Consider the following 14,845-nt stretch of genomic DNA (forward strand, 5'->3'; position numbering starts at 1 on the left):
CTGTACCACCACCACCCTGTACCACCACCACCCTGTACCACCACCACCACCCTGTACCACCACCACCCGTGTACCGCTCCACCTGTACCACCACCACCCTGTACCACCACCACCCTGTACCACCACCACCCTGTACCACCACCACCCTGTACATCCACCCTGTACCACCACCACCTGTACCACCACCACCTGTACCACCACCACCTGTACCACCACCACCTGTACCACCACCACCTGTACCACCACCACGTGTACCACCACCACGTAAACAACAGAGGGGCGCCGCGGTAGCGAGGTGTTAACTACCTCGCCTGCTACGCAGGAGGTCGTGAGTTTGATCACGACCCTGATGCCTGTGTATAATTGTAGTTTGCGTGTCTCTCCCTGTGGTCGCATGCATTTTTCATTGGGTCCTCCGGTTTTTCCCACCACATGTAGAATCAACGTCACACGTTTTGAGTATTTGGCTGCTTTAAATTTCCACGAGATTATCCACTTTTTTTAGCTCATTTGTGGCCAGGTCGCTTCTGAAAATAGCTATATCGCTCAGTGAGTCTTACCTGGTAAAATAAAATAAAATGTGTTTATAGTTTAGTTTATTGACAACCTATACCACATACAGTACAGTACACCATCTCCAATTCCAACGTGTACACGCGCACTGTGCTTAATTGCCTACACGAGGCACGCACCACAGACAAAGATCCCCCGTGTAGACTCAACAGCGTTCGGGCAAGTGCTGCTAGCGAGCACCTATGGAGGCTGGAACGGCGCACGAGGGGATTGGTGGCCAGCACCACGCCCGGCCGCCTTTGTCTCCCCAATGCCCACGTTTACACACCGCACCAAGTACTAATTAATGCCGAGTCGATCTACACCGCGCATGCACTAACACCACCACACACGTCTATAATTTGCCTTCACACAAAAATGTTGAGTTGCAGTCTGGGGCAGCACGAACCCCCACAGGGTAAATCTCCCTCAACTGGGGGTCCCCTCGCGTTGGTGGATTGACGTGGCTCTCGGGTCGTGATGATGCTTCACTTCCACAGGGGCCGGAGCTGATCGAGAAGGCCAAGGGCTTGCACGGCTTTATGGACTGGGAGCGCTGCCTGCTGACCGTAAGCCCCGCACACCCACGCGGCGCGGCAGCGGCCTCATTGGATTCCCAATGATTGCTACTCGTACACACGGAGTGTTTCACTGTCATGTAAGTTGCACGTTCTGTTACCCATGGGTTCGCAGCGATAGAAGTGCTGCTGGCTTGTACTTTCTTGATAATGAAGTGGCTCAGAGTGTGCACGAGTGAGTCTGACTCAGTGTGTACGAGTGTGAGTCTGACTCTCAGTGTGTACGAGTGTGACTGACTCTCAGTGTGTACGAGTGTGAGTCTGACTCTCAGTGTGTACGAGTGTGAGTGACTCTCAATGTGTACGAGTGTGAGTCTGACTCTCAGTGTGTACGAGTGTGAGCCTGACTCAGGATGTACGAGTGTGAGTCTGACTCTCAGTGTGCACGAGTGTGAGTCTGACTCTCAGTGTGTACGAGTGTGAGCCTGACTCAGTGTGTACGAGTGTGAGTCTGACTCTCAGTGTGTACGAGTGTGAGTCTGACTCTCAGTGTGTACGAGTGTGAGTCTGACTCTCAGTGTGTACGAGTGTGAGTGACTCTCAGTGTGTACGAGTGTGAGTCTGACTCAGTGTGTACGAGTGTGAGTCTGACTCTCAGTGTGTACGAGTGTGAGCCTGACTCAGTGTGTACGAGTGTGAGTCTGACTCTCAGTGTGTACGAGTGTGAGTCTGACTCTCAGTGTGTACGAGTGTGAGTCTGACTCTCAGTGTGCACGAGTGTGAGTCTGACTCTCAGTGTGTACGAGTGTGAGTCTGACTCTCAGTGTGTACGAGTGTGAGCCTGACTCAGTGTGTGTACGAGTGTGAGCCTGACTCTCAGTGTGTACGAGTGTGAGTCTGACTCTCAGTGTGCACGAGTGTGAGTCTGACTCTCAGTGTGCACGAGTGTGAGTCTGACTCAGTGTGTGTACGAGTGTGACTCTGACTCTCAGTGTGCACGAGTGAGTCTGACTCTCAGTGTGTACGAGTGTGAGCCTGACTCAGTATGTACGAGTGTGACTCTGACTCTCAGTGTGCACGAGTGTGAGTCTGACTCTCAGTGTGTACGAGTGTGAGCCTGACTCAGTATGTACGAGTGTGAGTCTGACTCTCAGTGTGTACGAGTGTGAGCCTGACTCAGTGTGTACGAGTGTGAGTCTGACTCTCAGTGTGTACGAGTGTGAGTCTGATTCTCAGTGTGTACGAGTGTGAGTCTGACTCTCAGTGTGTACGAGTGTGAGTCTGATTCTCAGTGTGTACGAGTGTGAGTCTGACTCTCAGTGTGTACGAGTGTGAGTCTGACTCTCAGTGTGTACGAGTGTGAGTCTGACTCTCAGTGTGTACGAGTGTGAGTCTGACTCTCAGTGTGTACGAGTGTGAGTGACTCTCAGTGTGTACGAGTGTGAGTCTGACTCAGTGTGTACGAGTGTGAACCTGACTCAGTGTGTACGAGTGTGAGTCTGACTCTCAGTGTGTACGAGTGTGAGTCTGACTCAGTGTGTACGAGTGTGAGTCTGACTCTCAGTGTGTACGAGTGTGAGCCTGACTCAGTGTGTACGAGTGTGAGTCTGACTCTCAGTGTGTACGAGTGTGAGTCTGACTCTCAGTGTGCACGAGTGTGAGTCTGACTCTCAGTGTGTACGAGTGTGAGTGACTCTCAGTGTGTACGAGTGTGAACCTGACTCAGTGTGTACGAGTGTGAGTCTGACTCTCAGTGTGTACGAGTGTGAGTCTGACTCAGTGTGTACGAGTGTGAGTCTGACTCTCAGTGTGTACGAGTGTGAGCCTGACTCAGTGTGTACGAGTGTGAGTCTGACTCTCAGTGTGTACGAGTGTGAGTCTGACTCTCAGTGTGCACGAGTGTGAGTCTGACTCTCAGTGTGTACGAGTGTGAGCCTGACTCAGTGTGTACGAGTGTGAGTCTGACTCTCAGTGTGTACGAGTGTGAGCCTGACTCTCAGTGTGTACGAGTGTGAGTCTGACTCTCAGTGTGTACGAGTGTGAGTCTGACTCTCAGTGTGTACGAGTGTGAGTCTGACTCTCAGTGTGCACGAGTGTGAGTCTGACTCTCAGTGTGTACGAGTGTGACTCTGACTCTCAGTGTGCACGAGTGTGAGTGACTCTCAGTGTGTACGAGTGTGAGTCAGACTCTCAGTGTGTACGAGTGTGAGTCTGACTCTCAGTGTGTACGAGTGTGACTCTGACTCAGTGTGTGTACGAGTGTGACTCTGACTCTCAGTGTGTACGAGTGTGAGCCTGACTCAGTGTGTACGAGTGTGAGTCTGACTCAGTGTGTACGAGTGTGAGTCTGACTCAGTGTGTGTACGAGTGTGACTCTGACTCTCAGTGTGCACGAGTGTGAGTCTGACTCTCAGTGTGTGTACGAGTGTGAGTCTGACTCAGTGTGTGTACGAGTGTGACTCTGACTCTCAGTGTGTACGAGTGTGACTCTGACTCTCAGTGTGTGTACGAGTGTGACTCTGACTCAGTGTGTGTACGAGTGTGACTCTGACTCTCAGTGTGCACGAGTGTGAGTCTGACTCTCAGTGTGTACGAGTGTGAGTCTGACTCAGTGTGTACGAGTGTGAGCCTGACTCAGTGTGTACGAGTGTGAGTCTGACTCTCAGTGTGTACGAGTGTGAGTCTGACTCTCAGTGTGTACGAGTGTGACTCTGACTCTCAGTGTGCACGAGTGTGAGTCTGACTCTCAGTGTGTACGAGTGTGAGTCTGACTCTCTGTGTACGAGTGTGAGTCTGACTCTCAGTGTATACGAGTGTGAGTCTGACTCTCAGTGTGTACGAGTGTGACTCTGACTCTCAGTGTGTACGAGTGTGAGTCTGACTCTCAGTGTGTACGAGTGTGAGCCTGACTCAGTGTGTACGAGTGTGAGTCTGACTCTCAGTGTGTGTACGAGTGTGACTCTGACTCTCAGTGTGTACGAGTGTGAGTGACTCTCAGTGTGTACGAGTGCGACTCTGACTCAGTGTGTGTACGAGTGTGACTCTGACTCAGTGTGTGTACGAGTGTGAGTCTGACTCTCAGTGTGCACGAGTATGAGTCTGACTCTCAGTGTGCACGAGTGTGAGTCTGTCTCTCAGTGTGCACGAGTTTGAGTCTGACTCTCAGTGTGTACGAGTGTGAGCCTGACTCAGTGTGTACGAGTGTGAGTCTGACTCTCAGTGTGTACGAGTGTGAGTCTGACTCTCAGTGTGTACGAGTGTGAGTCTGACTCGCAGTGTGCACGAGTGTGAGTCTGACTCTCAGTGTGTACGAGTGTGAGTCTGACTCAGTGTGTGTACGAGTGTGAGTCTGACTCTCAGTGTGCACGAGTGTGAGTCTGACTCTCAGTGTGTACGAGTGTGAGTCTGACTCAGTGTGTACGAGTGTGAGCCTGACTCAGTGTGTACGAGTGTGAGTCTGACTCTCAGTGTGTACGAGTGTGAGTCTGACTCTCAGTGTGTACGAGTGTGACTCTGACTCTCAGTGTGCACGAGTGTGAGTCTGACTCTCAGTGTGTACGAGTGTGAGTCTGACTCTCAGTGTGTACGAGTGTGAGTCTGACTCTCAGTGTATACGAGTGTGAGTCTGACTCTCAGTGTGTACGAGTGTGACTCTGACTCTCAGTGTGTACGAGTGTGAGTCTGACTCTCAGTGTGTACGAGTGTGAGCCTGACTCAGTGTGTACGAGTGTGAGTCTGACTCTCAGTGTGTGTACGAGTGTGACTCTGACTCTCAGTGTGTACGAGTGTGAGTGACTCTCAGTGTGTACGAGTGCGACTCTGACTCAGTGTGTGTACGAGTGTGACTCTGACTCAGTGTGTGTACGAGTGTGACTCTGACTCAGTGTGTGTACGAGTGTGAGTCTGACTCTCAGTGTGCACGAGTATGAGTCTGACTCTCAGTGTGCACGAGTGTGAGTCTGTCTCTCAGTGTGCACGAGTTTGAGTCTGACTCTCAGTGTGTACGAGTGTGAGCCTGACTCAGTGTGTACGAGTGTGAGTCTGACTCTCAGTGTGTACGAGTGTGAGTCTGACTCGCAGTGTGCACGAGTGTGAGTCTGACTCTCAGTGTGTACGAGTGTGAGTCTGACTCAGTGTGTGTACGAGTGTGAGTCTGACTCAGTGTGTGTACGAGTGTGAGTCTGACTCTCAGTGTGTACGAGTGTGAGTCTGACTCTCAGTGTGTACGAGTGTGAGTCTGAACTCTCAGTGTGTACGAGTGTGACTGACTCAGTGTGTGTACGAGTGTGACTCTGACTCTCAGTGTGCACGAGTGTGAGTCTGACTCTCAGTGTGTACGAGTGTGAGTCTGACTCAGTGTGTACGAGTGTGAGCCTGACTCAGTGTGTACGAGTGTGAGTCTGACTCTCAGTGTGTACGAGTGTGACTCTGACTCTCAGTGTGTACGAGTGTGACTCTGACTCTCAGTGTGCACGAGTGTGAGTCTGACTCTCAGTGTGTACGAGTGTGAGCCTGACTCAGTGTGTACGAGTGTGAGTCTGACTCTCAGTGTCTACGAGTGTGAGTCTGACTCAGTGTGTACGAGTGTGAGTCTGACTCTCAGTGTGTACGAGTGTGACTCTGACTCTCAGTGTGTACGAGTGTGAGTCTGACTCTCAGTGTGTACGAGTGTGAGCCTGACTCAGTGTGTACGAGTGTGAGTCTGACTCTCAGTGTGTACGAGTGTGAGTCTGACTCTCAGTGTGTGTACGAGTGTGTCTGACTCAGTGTGTGTACGAGTGTGACTCTGACTCAGTGTGTGTACGAGTGTGAGTCTGACTCTCAGTGTGCACGAGTGTGAGTCTGACTCTCAGTGTGTACGAGTGTGACTCTGACTCTCAGTGTGCACGAGTGTGAGTGACTCTGTGTGTACGAGTGTGAGTCTGACTCTCAGTGTGCACGAGTGTGAGTCTGTCTCTCAGTGTGCACGAGTTTGAGTCTGACTCTCAGTGTGTACGAGTGTGAGCCTGACTCAGTGTGTACGAGTGTGAGTCTGACTCTCAGTGTGTACGAGTGTGAGTCTGACTCGCAGTGTGTACGAGTGTGACTGACTCAGTGTGTGTACGAGTGTGACTCTGACTCTCAGTGTGCACGAGTGTGAGTCTGACTCTCAGTGTGTACGAGTGTGAGTCTGACTCAGTGTGTACGAGTGTGAGCCTGACTCAGTGTGTACGAGTGTGAGTCTGACTCTCAGTGTGTACGAGTGTGACTCTGACTCTCAGTGTGTACGAGTGTGACTCTGACTCTCAGTGTGCACGAGTGTGAGTCTGACTCTCAGTGTGTACGAGTGTGAGCCTGACTCAGTGTGTACGAGTGTGAGTCTGACTCTCAGTGTCTACGAGTGTGAGTCTGACTCAGTGTGTACGAGTGTGAGTCTGACTCTCAGTGTGTACGAGTGTGACTCTGACTCTCAGTGTGTACGAGTGTGAGTCTGACTCTCAGTGTGTACGAGTGTGAGCCTGACTCAGTGTGTACGAGTGTGAGTCTGACTCTCAGTGTGTACGAGTGTGAGTCTGACTCTCAGTGTGTGTACGAGTGTGTCTGACTCAGTGTGTGTACGAGTGTGACTCTGACTCAGTGTGTGTACGAGTGTGAGTCTGACTCTCAGTGTGCACGAGTGTGAGTCTGACTCTCAGTGTGTACGAGTGTGACTCTGACTCTCAGTGTGCACGAGTGTGAGTGACTCTGTGTGTACGAGTGTGAGTCTGACTCTCAGTGTGCACGAGTGTGAGTCTGTCTCTCAGTGTGCACGAGTTTGAGTCTGACTCTCAGTGTGTACGAGTGTGAGCCTGACTCAGTGTGTACGAGTGTGAGTCTGACTCTCAGTGTGTACGAGTGTGAGTCTGACTCGCAGTGTGCACGAGTGTGAGTCTGACTCTCAGTGTGTACGAGTGTGAGTCTGACTCAGTGTGTGTACGAGTGTGAGTCTGACTCAGTGTGTGTACGAGTGTGAGTCTGACTCTCAGTGTGTACGAGTGTGAGTCTGACTCTCAGTGTGTACGAGTGTGAGTCTGAACTCTCAGTGTGTACGAGTGTGACTGACTCAGTGTGTGTACGAGTGTGACTCTGACTCTCAGTGTGCACGAGTGTGAGTCTGACTCTCAGTGTGTACGAGTGTGAGTCTGACTCAGTGTGTACGAGTGTGAGCCTGACTCAGTGTGTACGAGTGTGAGTCTGACTCTCAGTGTGTACGAGTGTGAGTCTGACTCTCAGTGTGCACGAGTGTGAGTCTGACTCTCAGTGTGCACGAGTGTGAGTCTGACTCAGTGTGTGTACGAGTGTGAGTCTGACTCAGTGTGTGTACGAGTGTGAGTCTGACTCTCAGTGTGTACGAGTGTGAGTCTGACTCTCAGTGTGTACGAGTGTGAGTCTGACTCTCAGTGTGTACGAGTGTGAGTGACTCTCAGTGTGTACGAGTGTGAGTCTGACTCAGTGTGTACGAGTGTGAACCTGACTCAGTGTGTACGAGTGTGAGTCTGACTCTCAGTGTGTACGAGTGTGAGTCTGACTCAGTGTGTACGAGTGTGAGTCTGACTCTCAGTGTGTACGAGTGTGAGCCTGACTCAGTGTGTACGAGTGTGAGTCTGACTCTCAGTGTGTACGAGTGTGAGTCTGACTCTCAGTGTGCACGAGTGTGAGTCTGACTCTCAGTGTGTACGAGTGTGAGTGACTCTCAGTGTGTACGAGTGTGAACCTGACTCAGTGTGTACGAGTGTGAGTCTGACTCTCAGTGTGTACGAGTGTGAGTCTGACTCAGTGTGTACGAGTGTGAGTCTGACTCTCAGTGTGTACGAGTGTGAGCCTGACTCAGTGTGTACGAGTGTGAGTCTGACTCTCAGTGTGTACGAGTGTGAGTCTGACTCTCAGTGTGCACGAGTGTGAGTCTGACTCTCAGTGTGTACGAGTGTGAGCCTGACTCAGTGTGTACGAGTGTGAGTCTGACTCTCAGTGTGTACGAGTGTGAGCCTGACTCTCAGTGTGTACGAGTGTGAGTCTGACTCTCAGTGTGTACGAGTGTGAGTCTGACTCTCAGTGTGTACGAGTGTGAGTCTGACTCTCAGTGTGCACGAGTGTGAGTCTGACTCTCAGTGTGTACGAGTGTGACTCTGACTCTCAGTGTGCACGAGTGTGAGTGACTCTCAGTGTGTACGAGTGTGAGTCAGACTCTCAGTGTGTACGAGTGTGAGTCTGACTCTCAGTGTGTACGAGTGTGACTCTGACTCAGTGTGTGTACGAGTGTGACTCTGACTCTCAGTGTGTACGAGTGTGAGCCTGACTCAGTGTGTACGAGTGTGAGTCTGACTCAGTGTGTACGAGTGTGAGTCTGACTCAGTGTGTGTACGAGTGTGACTCTGACTCTCAGTGTGCACGAGTGTGAGTCTGACTCTCAGTGTGTGTACGAGTGTGAGTCTGACTCAGTGTGTGTACGAGTGTGACTCTGACTCTCAGTGTGTACGAGTGTGACTCTGACTCTCAGTGTGTGTACGAGTGTGACTCTGACTCAGTGTGTGTACGAGTGTGACTCTGACTCTCAGTGTGCACGAGTGTGAGTCTGACTCTCAGTGTGTACGAGTGTGAGTCTGACTCAGTGTGTACGAGTGTGAGCCTGACTCAGTGTGTACGAGTGTGAGTCTGACTCTCAGTGTGTACGAGTGTGAGTCTGACTCTCAGTGTGTACGAGTGTGACTCTGACTCTCAGTGTGCACGAGTGTGAGTCTGACTCTCAGTGTGTACGAGTGTGAGTCTGACTCTCTGTGTACGAGTGTGAGTCTGACTCTCAGTGTATACGAGTGTGAGTCTGACTCTCAGTGTGTACGAGTGTGACTCTGACTCTCAGTGTGTACGAGTGTGAGTCTGACTCTCAGTGTGTACGAGTGTGAGCCTGACTCAGTGTGTACGAGTGTGAGTCTGACTCTCAGTGTGTGTACGAGTGTGACTCTGACTCTCAGTGTGTACGAGTGTGAGTGACTCTCAGTGTGTACGAGTGCGACTCTGACTCAGTGTGTGTACGAGTGTGACTCTGACTCAGTGTGTGTACGAGTGTGAGTCTGACTCTCAGTGTGCACGAGTATGAGTCTGACTCTCAGTGTGCACGAGTGTGAGTCTGTCTCTCAGTGTGCACGAGTTTGAGTCTGACTCTCAGTGTGTACGAGTGTGAGCCTGACTCAGTGTGTACGAGTGTGAGTCTGACTCTCAGTGTGTACGAGTGTGAGTCTGACTCTCAGTGTGTACGAGTGTGAGTCTGACTCGCAGTGTGCACGAGTGTGAGTCTGACTCTCAGTGTGTACGAGTGTGAGTCTGACTCAGTGTGTGTACGAGTGTGAGTCTGACTCTCAGTGTGCACGAGTGTGAGTCTGACTCTCAGTGTGTACGAGTGTGAGTCTGACTCAGTGTGTACGAGTGTGAGCCTGACTCAGTGTGTACGAGTGTGAGTCTGACTCTCAGTGTGTACGAGTGTGAGTCTGACTCTCAGTGTGTACGAGTGTGACTCTGACTCTCAGTGTGCACGAGTGTGAGTCTGACTCTCAGTGTGTACGAGTGTGAGTCTGACTCTCAGTGTGTACGAGTGTGAGTCTGACTCTCAGTGTATACGAGTGTGAGTCTGACTCTCAGTGTGTACGAGTGTGACTCTGACTCTCAGTGTGTACGAGTGTGAGTCTGACTCTCAGTGTGTACGAGTGTGAGCCTGACTCAGTGTGTACGAGTGTGAGTCTGACTCTCAGTGTGTGTACGAGTGTGACTCTGACTCTCAGTGTGTACGAGTGTGAGTGACTCTCAGTGTGTACGAGTGCGACTCTGACTCAGTGTGTGTACGAGTGTGACTCTGACTCAGTGTGTGTACGAGTGTGACTCTGACTCAGTGTGTGTACGAGTGTGAGTCTGACTCTCAGTGTGCACGAGTATGAGTCTGACTCTCAGTGTGCACGAGTGTGAGTCTGTCTCTCAGTGTGCACGAGTTTGAGTCTGACTCTCAGTGTGTACGAGTGTGAGCCTGACTCAGTGTGTACGAGTGTGAGTCTGACTCTCAGTGTGTACGAGTGTGAGTCTGACTCGCAGTGTGCACGAGTGTGAGTCTGACTCTCAGTGTGTACGAGTGTGAGTCTGACTCAGTGTGTGTACGAGTGTGAGTCTGACTCAGTGTGTGTACGAGTGTGAGTCTGACTCTCAGTGTGTACGAGTGTGAGTCTGACTCTCAGTGTGTACGAGTGTGAGTCTGAACTCTCAGTGTGTACGAGTGTGACTGACTCAGTGTGTGTACGAGTGTGACTCTGACTCTCAGTGTGCACGAGTGTGAGTCTGACTCTCAGTGTGTACGAGTGTGAGTCTGACTCAGTGTGTACGAGTGTGAGCCTGACTCAGTGTGTACGAGTGTGAGTCTGACTCTCAGTGTGTACGAGTGTGACTCTGACTCTCAGTGTGTACGAGTGTGACTCTGACTCTCAGTGTGCACGAGTGTGAGTCTGACTCTCAGTGTGTACGAGTGTGAGCCTGACTCAGTGTGTACGAGTGTGAGTCTGACTCTCAGTGTCTACGAGTGTGAGTCTGACTCAGTGTGTACGAGTGTGAGTCTGACTCTCAGTGTGTACGAGTGTGACTCTGACTCTCAGTGTGTACGAGTGTGAGTCTGACTCTCAGTGTGTACGAGTGTGAGCCTGACTCAGTGTGTACGAGTGTGAGTCTGACTCTCAGTGTGTACGAGTGTGAGTCTGACTCTCAGTGTGTGTACGAGTGTGTCTGACTCAGTGTGTGTACGAGTGTGACTCTGACTCAGTGTGTGTACGAGTGTGAGTCTGACTCTCAGTGTGCACGAGTGTGAGTCTGACTCTCAGTGTGTACGAGTGTGACTCTGACTCTCAGTGTGCACGAGTGTGAGTGACTCTGTGTGTACGAGTGTGAGTCTGACTCTCAGTGTGCACGAGTGTGAGTCTGTCTCTCAGTGTGCACGAGTTTGAGTCTGACTCTCAGTGTGTACGAGTGTGAGCCTGACTCAGTGTGTACGAGTGTGAGTCTGACTCTCAGTGTGTACGAGTGTGAGTCTGACTCGCAGTGTGTACGAGTGTGACTGACTCAGTGTGTGTACGAGTGTGACTCTGACTCTCAGTGTGCACGAGTGTGAGTCTGACTCTCAGTGTGTACGAGTGTGAGTCTGACTCAGTGTGTACGAGTGTGAGCCTGACTCAGTGTGTACGAGTGTGAGTCTGACTCTCAGTGTCTACGAGTGTGAGTCTGACTCAGTGTGTACGAGTGTGAGTCTGACTCTCAGTGTGTACGAGTGTGACTCTGACTCTCAGTGTGTACGAGTGTGAGTCTGACTCTCAGTGTGTACGAGTGTGAGCCTGACTCAGTGTGTACGAGTGTGAGTCTGACTCTCAGTGTGTACGAGTGTGAGTCTGACTCTCAGTGTGTGTACGAGTGTGTCTGACTCAGTGTGTGTACGAGTGTGACTCTGACTCAGTGTGTGTACGAGTGTGAGTCTGACTCTCAGTGTGCACGAGTGTGAGTCTGACTCTCAGTGTGTACGAGTGTGACTCTGACTCTCAGTGTGCACGAGTGTGAGTGACTCTGTGTGTACGAGTGTGAGTCTGACTCTCAGTGTGCACGAGTGTGAGTCTGTCTCTCAGTGTGCACGAGTTTGAGTCTGACTCTCAGTGTGTACGAGTGTGAGCCTGACTCAGTGTGTACGAGTGTGAGTCTGACTCTCAGTGTGTACGAGTGTGAGTCTGACTCGCAGTGTGCACGAGTGTGAGTCTGACTCTCAGTGTGTACGAGTGTGAGTCTGACTCAGTGTGTGTACGAGTGTGAGTCTGACTCAGTGTGTGTACGAGTGTGAGTCTGACTCTCAGTGTGTACGAGTGTGAGTCTGACTCTCAGTGTGTACGAGTGTGAGTCTGAACTCTCAGTGTGTACGAGTGTGACTGACTCAGTGTGTGTACGAGTGTGACTCTGACTCTCAGTGTGCACGAGTGTGAGTCTGACTCTCAGTGTGTACGAGTGTGAGTCTGACTCAGTGTGTACGAGTGTGAGCCTGACTCAGTGTGTACGAGTGTGAGTCTGACTCTCAGTGTGTACGAGTGTGACTCTGACTCTCAGTGTGTACGAGTGTGACTCTGACTCTCAGTGTGCACGAGTGTGAGTCTGACTCTCAGTGTGTACGAGTGTGAGCCTGACTCAGTGTGTACGAGTGTGAGTCTGACTCTCAGTGTCTACGAGTGTGAGTCTGACTCAGTGTGTACGAGTGTGAGTCTGACTCTCAGTGTGTACGAGTGTGACTCTGACTCTCAGTGTGTACGAGTGTGAGTCTGACTCTCAGTGTGTACGAGTGTGAGCCTGACTCAGTGTGTACGAGTGTGAGTCTGACTCTCAGTGTGTACGAGTGTGAGTCTGACTCTCAGTGTGTGTACGAGTGTGTCTGACTCAGTGTGTGTACGAGTGTGACTCTGACTCAGTGTGTGTACGAGTGTGAGTCTGACTCTCAGTGTGCACGAGTATGAGTCTGACTCTCAGTGTGCACGAGTGTGAGTCTGTCTCTCAGTGTGCACGAGTTTGAGTCTGACTCTCAGTGTGTACGAGTGTGAGCCTGACTCAGTGTGTACGAGTGTGAGTCTGACTCTCAGTGTGTACGAGTGTGAGTCTGACTCGCAGTGTGCACGAGTGTGAGTCTGACTCTCAGTGTGTACGAGTGTGAGTCTGACTCAGTGTGTGTACGAGTGTGAGTCTGACTCAGTGTGTGTACGAGTGTGAGTCTGACTCTCAGTGTGTACGAGTGTGAGTCTGACTCTCAGTGTGTACGAGTGTGAGTCTGAACTCTCAGTGTGTACGAGTGTGACTGACTCAGTGTGTGTACGAGTGTGACTCTGACTCTCAGTGTGCACGAGTGTGAGTCTGACTCTCAGTGTGTACGAGTGTGAGTCTGACTCAGTGTGTACGAGTGTGAGCCTGACTCAGTGTGTACGAGTGTGAGTCTGACTCTCAGTGTGTACGAGTGTGACTCTGACTCTCAGTGTGTACGAGTGTGACTCTGACTCTCAGTGTGCACGAGTGTGAGTCTGACTCTCAGTGTGTACGAGTGTGAGCCTGACTCAGTGTGTACGAGTGTGAGTCTGACTCTCAGTGTCTACGAGTGTGAGTCTGACTCAGTGTGTACGAGTGTGAGTCTGACTCTCAGTGTGTACGAGTGTGACTCTGACTCTCAGTGTGTACGAGTGTGAGTCTGACTCTCAGTGTGTACGAGTGTGAGCCTGACTCAGTGTGTACGAGTGTGAGTCTGACTCTCAGTGTGTACGAGTGTGAGTCTGACTCTCAGTGTGTGTACGAGTGTGTCTGACTCAGTGTGTGTACGAGTGTGACTCTGACTCAGTGTGTGTACGAGTGTGAGTCTGACTCTCAGTGTGCACGAGTGTGAGTCTGACTCTCAGTGTGTACGAGTGTGACTCTGACTCTCAGTGTGCACGAGTGTGAGTGACTCTGTGTGTACGAGTGTGAGTCTGACTCTCAGTGTGCACGAGTGTGAGTCTGTCTCTCAGTGTGCACGAGTTTGAGTCTGACTCTCAGTGTGTACGAGTGTGAGCCTGACTCAGTGTGTACGAGTGTGAGTCTGACTCTCAGTGTGTACGAGTGTGAGTCTGACTCGCAGTGTGTACGAGTGTGACTGACTCAGTGTGTGTACGAGTGTGACTCTGACTCTCAGTGTGCACGAGTGTGAGTCTGACTCTCAGTGTGTACGAGTGTGAGTCTGACTCAGTGTGTACGAGTGTGAGCCTGACTCAGTGTGTACGAGTGTGAGTCTGACTCTCAGTGTGTACGAGTGTGACTCTGACTCTCAGTGTGTACGAGTGTGACTCTGACTCTCAGTGTGCACGAGTGTGAGTCTGACTCTCAGTGTGTACGAGTGTGAGCCTGACTCAGTGTGTACGAGTGTGAGTCTGACTCTCAGTGTCTACGAGTGTGAGTCTGACTCAGTGTGTACGAGTGTGAGTCTGACTCTCAGTGTGTACGAGTGTGACTCTGACTCTCAGTGTGTACGAGTGTGAGTCTGACTCTCAGTGTGTACGAGTGTGAGCCTGACTCAGTGTGTACGAGTGTGAGTCTGACTCTCAGTGTGTACGAGTGTGAGTCTGACTCTCAGTGTGTGTACGAGTGTGTCTGACTCAGTGTGTGTACGAGTGTGACTCTGACTCAGTGTGTGTACGAGTGTGAGTCTGACTCTCAGTGTGCACGAGTGTGAGTCTGACTCTCAGTGTGTACGAGTGTGACTCTGACTCTCAGTGTGCACGAGTGTGAGTGACTCTGTGTGTACGAGTGTGAGTCTGACTCTCAGTGTGCACGAGTGTGAGTCTGTCTCTCAGTGTGCACGAGTTTGAGTCTGACTCTCAGTGTGTACGAGTGTGAGCCTGACTCAGTGTGTACGAGTGTGAGTCTGACTCTCAGTGTGTACGAGTGTGAGTCTGACTCGCAGTGTGCACGAGTGTGAGTCTGACTCTCAGTGTGTACGAGTGTGAGTCTGACTCAGTGTGTGTACGAGTGTGAGTCTGACTCAGTGTGTGTACGAGTGTGAGTCTGACTCTCAGTGTGTACGAGTGTGAGTCTGACTCTCAGTGTGTACGAGTGTGAGTCTGAACTCTCAGTGTGTACGAGTGTGACTGACTCAGTGTGTGTACGAGTGTGACTCTGACTCTCAGTGTGCACGAGTGTGAGTCTGACTCTCAGTGTGTACGAGTGTGAGTCTGACTCAGTGT

At 51.2% G+C, this 14,845-nt stretch overlaps 1 protein-coding gene across 1 annotated transcript in view; it reads left to right on the forward strand.

The window, feature by feature from the left end:
- The window catches only part of QTRT1 (queuine tRNA-ribosyltransferase catalytic subunit 1), a 90,868-nt gene that overhangs the window by 1,999 nt on the left and 74,024 nt on the right, over nucleotides 1-14,845 (forward strand). The window contains exon 2 of the mRNA XM_078593363.1: nucleotides 1,053-1,121. Coding sequence (XP_078449489.1) covers nucleotides 1,053-1,121 — 69 coding nt within the window. The remainder of the gene's footprint in view (nucleotides 1-1,052; nucleotides 1,122-14,845) is intronic.

The sequence above is a fragment of the Lampetra planeri genome, chromosome 4 (assembly GCF_965212315.1).
Source record: "Lampetra planeri chromosome 4, kcLamPlan1.2.h2, whole genome shotgun sequence".
Classification (NCBI taxonomy): Eukaryota; Metazoa; Chordata; class Hyperoartia; order Petromyzontiformes; family Petromyzontidae; genus Lampetra; species Lampetra planeri.